Here is a 5,623-nt window from a genome sequence, read left to right on the forward strand (position 1 = left end):
AAACTCACACGCCTCTTTTCTTCCTTTCAATTTTCCTGATTTAATCTTAGCCCTTGATTAACTTAATGGATGGTCAAGATCACTTCCTATCCTTCCTAGCCAAATAAACTTCCTATTGTATCTCCACCCTACAAAATAAAATAAAATGTTTATATGTATGATTCAGGTGAACGAATATAAATGTTTAGGGCAATTAAACATGGTATCACCTTATTCTATATTCGTTTTATGCTTGTAAAAAAATTACAGTAAAATATTAAAATCGTTTCTAAGGTTTAGTCATTTTTGCTTGTTTCGTCCAAAATGATTTTTTTGTGCATTTGAGTCCTTCAAGTTTGCGTTTTATTGCCATTTTCATCCTTAAGTTTGACAATTTATTACGACTTTCATCCCTCCAAATTTTGACCTTCAGGGATGAAAATTGCAAGATTTCAAACTTTTTGAATGAAAATGACACCTTAAGGACTAAAGTGTCAAACCTCATAGACGAAAATGCCTTTTTTTTTAAACTAATGCTTGTCCTTAATGTGGGAGCAGATGTACCTGTTAATAAGGGGTAACCTACGTTGTCCCTTGACGCTCCGACGGTAGTGTAAGTTTTGAAAAATTTTGACGTTTTTTCGATTTCGTTACCCATTTCCTTTGAAACATTTCCCCTATAAGGGTTTTCTAGATCCGTCACTGGCTGTTTGGCAACTTCTGAATGGTTAAGTTTTGAACCAATAAGAGGTCTGAACCATTAAGTGTTGAATCAGTAAGAGGTCCGAACAATTAAGAGCTAGTATAATGCTTAGTCATTTTGAGACAAATGTCTGACCAATTCAGATTAAAGGTCTTAACCATTCAGATTTAGTATATATTGCTTAACCATTCAGAGGCAAATGTCTGAATCATTCAGACGGTCTGCCCATGGAACAAACAGTCTGAACCATTAAGATTTTCAGGTTTGGGTTCGTTCTCCCGAGTATTTGAAAAAAAAAAAAAAGCCAAACTTAAAGGTACGTTGCGTAACTTTTCCAAAACACAAAAGAAAAGTGTATAATTGGTCCACCTGCAAATCACAAGATCATTCATTCATTTATTCATTCATTCATTCATCAATGGCTGACGACATAGAAACTGAAACACTCGTGACAATCAGCAATGGAAAGTCAAAGTCAAACTACTGGATCATCAACACACTCGAATCAAGAAGCTTCTCATGGATATTAATCGATCAATCAAACCCTTGGAAATCTGCTCTGTCATGGCTAATCTTCTTCATCTTCTCCATCTGCGTTCCGATTCTCGCACACATCGTCTACCAGTGCAACACTTGCGATTACAGTCACCGTAGACCCTTCGATTTGATCGTCCAGTTGTCGCTATCAATCTGTTCTACTCTTTCCTTCATCAGTTTATCGGCCTTTGCTCGCAAATACGGCCTCCGCCGCTTCCTCTTTCTCGATAAGTTGTCGGATGTTAGCCTCAAAGTTCGTGATGCATATTCTCATCAGCTTCATGTACGTGTTGTTGATCCTGTTTGTGCTTGCTTTTAGCTTGAATTCTAGTTATTAGAAGCATCATTTGGCTTAATCTTATCATTTAATGCTTTTCTTAATGATGATTTTGCATTTCACTGCGATTTAGGTCAAAAATTTTACGATTTCACTTAATCTCATCGTTTGAATGTTCCTATTAACGATTATTCGTAAATTTGACCTAATGATTTTGCATTTGAGTTCAATTTAGGTCAAATTATTTCAGCTAATTTCATCGTTATACTCTTTATATTGTTTATTTCCTGTGATTTGTAAATATTTTATTAATAAGTTGGATCATTTTATCAACGATGAGGAGTAATTTTGACCTAATAGTTTTGCTTCCAAAGTTGGTGATATGTTTTAGTTTTTTCAAAACTGAATATACGTGTAGTACAATAATAGATTCATGATTATGAAAGCAGGTTGAGAATTGATTGATTTGAAGTTTGGTCCATAATTTCTATGATTTTTGATTGCGTGATGAACATGTATTTGTTTTGGGACGAAGGTATCGTTTTCGTAGGGTCCAGATGTTGCCTTTCCTAATTTGCTACTTTTGTTGATCAAAATACTTTTTTAAATCAAAATTAAATTTATAACTGGAATGATTTCTGTTCAAAGTGATTAAATTCATATAGAGTTAAATGTCATTTTAGTACTTGTGGTTTGGGTCATTTTATCAGTTTAGTCAAAAGGTTTCAAATGTTGCCATTTTAGTCCAAATAGTTTCAAGCGTTCCCATTTTAGTCTACTGGGTTAACTCCCTCCATTTTTTATGTTAGCTAGAAGGGTAATTCGATCATTTTATATGGTCAAATTGTCTTTCTAGTTAACAGAATTACATATAAAATGACCGAAATGCCCTTCCAGTTGACAAAATAAAGGGATGGAGTTAACCCAGTGGACTAAAATGGCAACGTTTAAAACTATTTGGACTAAAATGACAATGCTTCAAACGTTTGGACTAAACTGGCAAAATGGCCCAACCCACCTGACTAAAATGGCATTTAACTCCTACTCTTTCATATATTTGGACCACAAATGGCCTATTATTTTAATTCTGGTTCTGTTCAGATTCAAATTTAAAGCAGTATTTCATGGGATTCATTGATGATAAATATGGTAATGGGTTACATTTTTTATCAGACATGTGAAAGTGGGTTAGGGTCTCGTTGAATTTGACCCATGACTCATGAGATTGAGACGTCTGTATTTCTCTCTTTTTGAATCTTCTAGATAACCCGTGCTGTAAAAGCAAACAAAATGACACTAAAGTTTGTAAAACATAACTTTATGTAACCAGACAAAAAGAATTTGATTAGAGAGATAAACCCATGATTATTGTTTTAATGATGGTCAAACTAACACGTTGACCACATGACTTGTTATCACTATGCAGAGATCAATGAAGCTACTGTGTTCATTCATCATTCCATGCTTTCTCGCCGACAGTGCATACAAGATATGGTGGTTCAGTTCTGGTGGAAAACAAATACCATACATTTATAACATTTACATAAGCCACACGTTGGCGTGTACTCTGCTTTTGTCTTCTTGGTTATACAGAACATCACTCTTCTATCTTGTCTGTGTTTTGTTCAAACTCACCTGTTCTCTGCAGATACTTAGGTTAGACGATTTTGCTAAAGTGTTTGAAAGAAAAGCAGATGTCGGTTTGATATTGATGGAACACCTTGCTATTAGAAGAACTCTTCGTATTATTAGCCATAGGTTTCGTGCTTTTATTTTGTCTACTTTGATTCTGGTTACGGTCAGTCAGTTTGCGTCGCTGCTTGTTACAACGGAGACGGGCTCACTTGTCAATCTTTCCACTGCGGGAGAACTTGCGGTAATCTTACTTTAGTATTTGCATTTGGTGTTGATACTTGGAACAAGTGGTGGTAACTTCGACCCGTTTGTGGGTAAACAGGTTGACTTGTGTATGGATCATACTTTTAAAAATTTGGTAAAAATGGGGGGTTATGAACGGGTCGAATGCCATACATGTTATATACAAAACGTATAATTCCTCGTAAATTTGTTTTGTTTGGAAGCAAATATTTCCACTGCTGGAAAACTTGCGATAATCTTACCATAATATTTGCATTTGGTGTTGATTCTTAGAACTAGAGGTGCCCGCTTCGACCCGTTTGTGTGTAAAACAGATCAATTTGTGTATGGGCCATATTTTTTAAAAAATGGTAAAAATGGGGGTATGAACGGGTATTGCCATCCAAATTGTATTCATGATGCATAATTCCTTGTTAAATGGTTTATTGACAATGCATTTGGTGTTGATACTTAGAACTAGAAGTTGCCATTTTGACCCATTTGTGGGCTAAATGGATCGATTCGTGTATTACTTTATGTCCAATGAATCAGATTGTAAAACAATGGTTATTTATAATTCCATGTAAAATGGTTACTTTAAAAATATATATACAATCATTGTGACTTTATACTTAAAAAAGAATGAAAAAACTGGTTCTTATTGTGACAGAACTTTATGATTATCTTGCAGCTGTGCTCCGTGACACTCGTGAGTGGTCTATTCATATGCTTACGTAGCGCTGCAAAGATCACTCATAAAGCTCAAGCTGTGACAAGTTTAGCAGCCAAATGGCATACATGTGCCACCATCGACTCATTCGATGATGTGGGTCCCACTGAAGACACCCCAGTGGCTAACGTCTCCGATCGGGCTAATTACAACTTTAATGCGCATATGGATTCAGACATGGATGAAGGAGACGAAGACGAAATAGATAATACAAAAATGCTTCCAATATATAGGGATACAATCTCATACCAGAAGAGACAAGCCTTAGGTAAGTTGCAAATTGCAATAATAAGTTCAAACTGAAGTTGGGAATTTTGACCCGTTTACCTATATATGGGTTGATTTGATTTATGTTACGGTCAAATGGGTCGAAAGTCATTTGAAGTGTTTTGAATTACAACTGCTTAAAACAATTTTTTGGAAAATGAATTGATTATTGTTATATAAATCTGTTTTTTTTATCATAATAAATTTTAGCAATTGGGAAAAGTTTCGCAGGTGGGCATAACTCAACGCGATCCATTTTGACCGAACCCTATTAAGAATCTTATTTTTTGGTTTCTTGCAGTGAGTTATTTTGAGAACAACCGAGCCGGGATCACTGTCTTTGGATTCATGTTGGATAGAACATCACTGCACACCATCTTTGTAATCGAAATGTCGCTCACGCTTTGGTTGCTTAACAAAACAATCGGTTTCTCATGAACACGATCCATTTCAGCCCAATACAAATTAGTTTGTTGATCAAGATTCGGCTCGAGAAGAATGCCGAATTTCAAAATGTGAGTATGGTGTGTTTCTCTACTTGTGTAATGTTTGCTTGATAGAGATCAACTTGTAAAATCATCGCCTTAGCGCCACTTGGCGTCGTGTTGTTTGTCACTCAGTAATCAAGATTCTGCTGTCTGTCAAGGTAACAAAAGATCTTACTTTATTGCCACGTGGCTTATCTGGTGCATTCTATGATTGGTGGAGTGATCTGATTCGTCATTAGTAACAAAGATGTCTTGTATACTGTCGTGAGCGGTTGTATTTTATTAATTGTTTTGTGCATTATACCTGAATGGATGTATAAGTCTTAGAAAATTTAGTTGAAATTTTGATATCTTACCACCTTGAAGGAAAATAGTGTATTACTATATGATAAATATTATAATAAATTTGATGAGTGAATTAGATATGATAATATGTATTTTTATGTTTCTTGTATCTATTTTGTACCGACTATACGGCACGTTTCCACACTATAAATTATAAAGGAAAGTATGACAACTTTCCCTACAATAAAGCCATGATTTTCAATAAAATAATAATACCATTATTATGACTGAAACTGCATTATATAACATATTACTAAGTTTCAAAATTCAAAAAAAACACTTCATAACGAGTCGCAGTCAACTGAGGGACTAATGGGGATGTCGAGATTAAGATGACACAATGGAGTGATTCGGGCCGCATTAGACAAGTTAACGGGGATTGTCTGAACCGCGTTCTTGAGACACCGACACGTAGCCCTTAGAACATCTTTTGAAGCATT

At 35.3% G+C, this 5,623-nt stretch overlaps 1 protein-coding gene across 1 annotated transcript; it reads left to right on the plus strand.

Annotated features, from left to right (window-relative positions):
* Nucleotides 1–1,023: 1,023 nt before the first annotated feature.
* On the plus strand, nucleotides 1,024–5,269 carry LOC110865093. Its single transcript, XM_022114299.2, has 4 exons — nucleotides 1,024–1,502; nucleotides 2,923–3,372; nucleotides 4,045–4,351; nucleotides 4,652–5,269. Exons 1-4 carry the CDS (start codon nucleotides 1,101–1,103, stop codon nucleotides 4,786–4,788), a joined length of 1,296 nt encoding a protein of 431 aa, XP_021969991.1. The 5' UTR covers nucleotides 1,024–1,100; the 3' UTR covers nucleotides 4,789–5,269.
* The last annotated feature ends 354 nt before the right edge of the window (nucleotides 5,270–5,623 follow it).

Source organism: Helianthus annuus, chromosome 1 (genome assembly GCF_002127325.2).
Source record: "Helianthus annuus cultivar XRQ/B chromosome 1, HanXRQr2.0-SUNRISE, whole genome shotgun sequence".
NCBI lineage: Eukaryota > Viridiplantae > Streptophyta > Magnoliopsida > Asterales > Asteraceae > Helianthus > Helianthus annuus.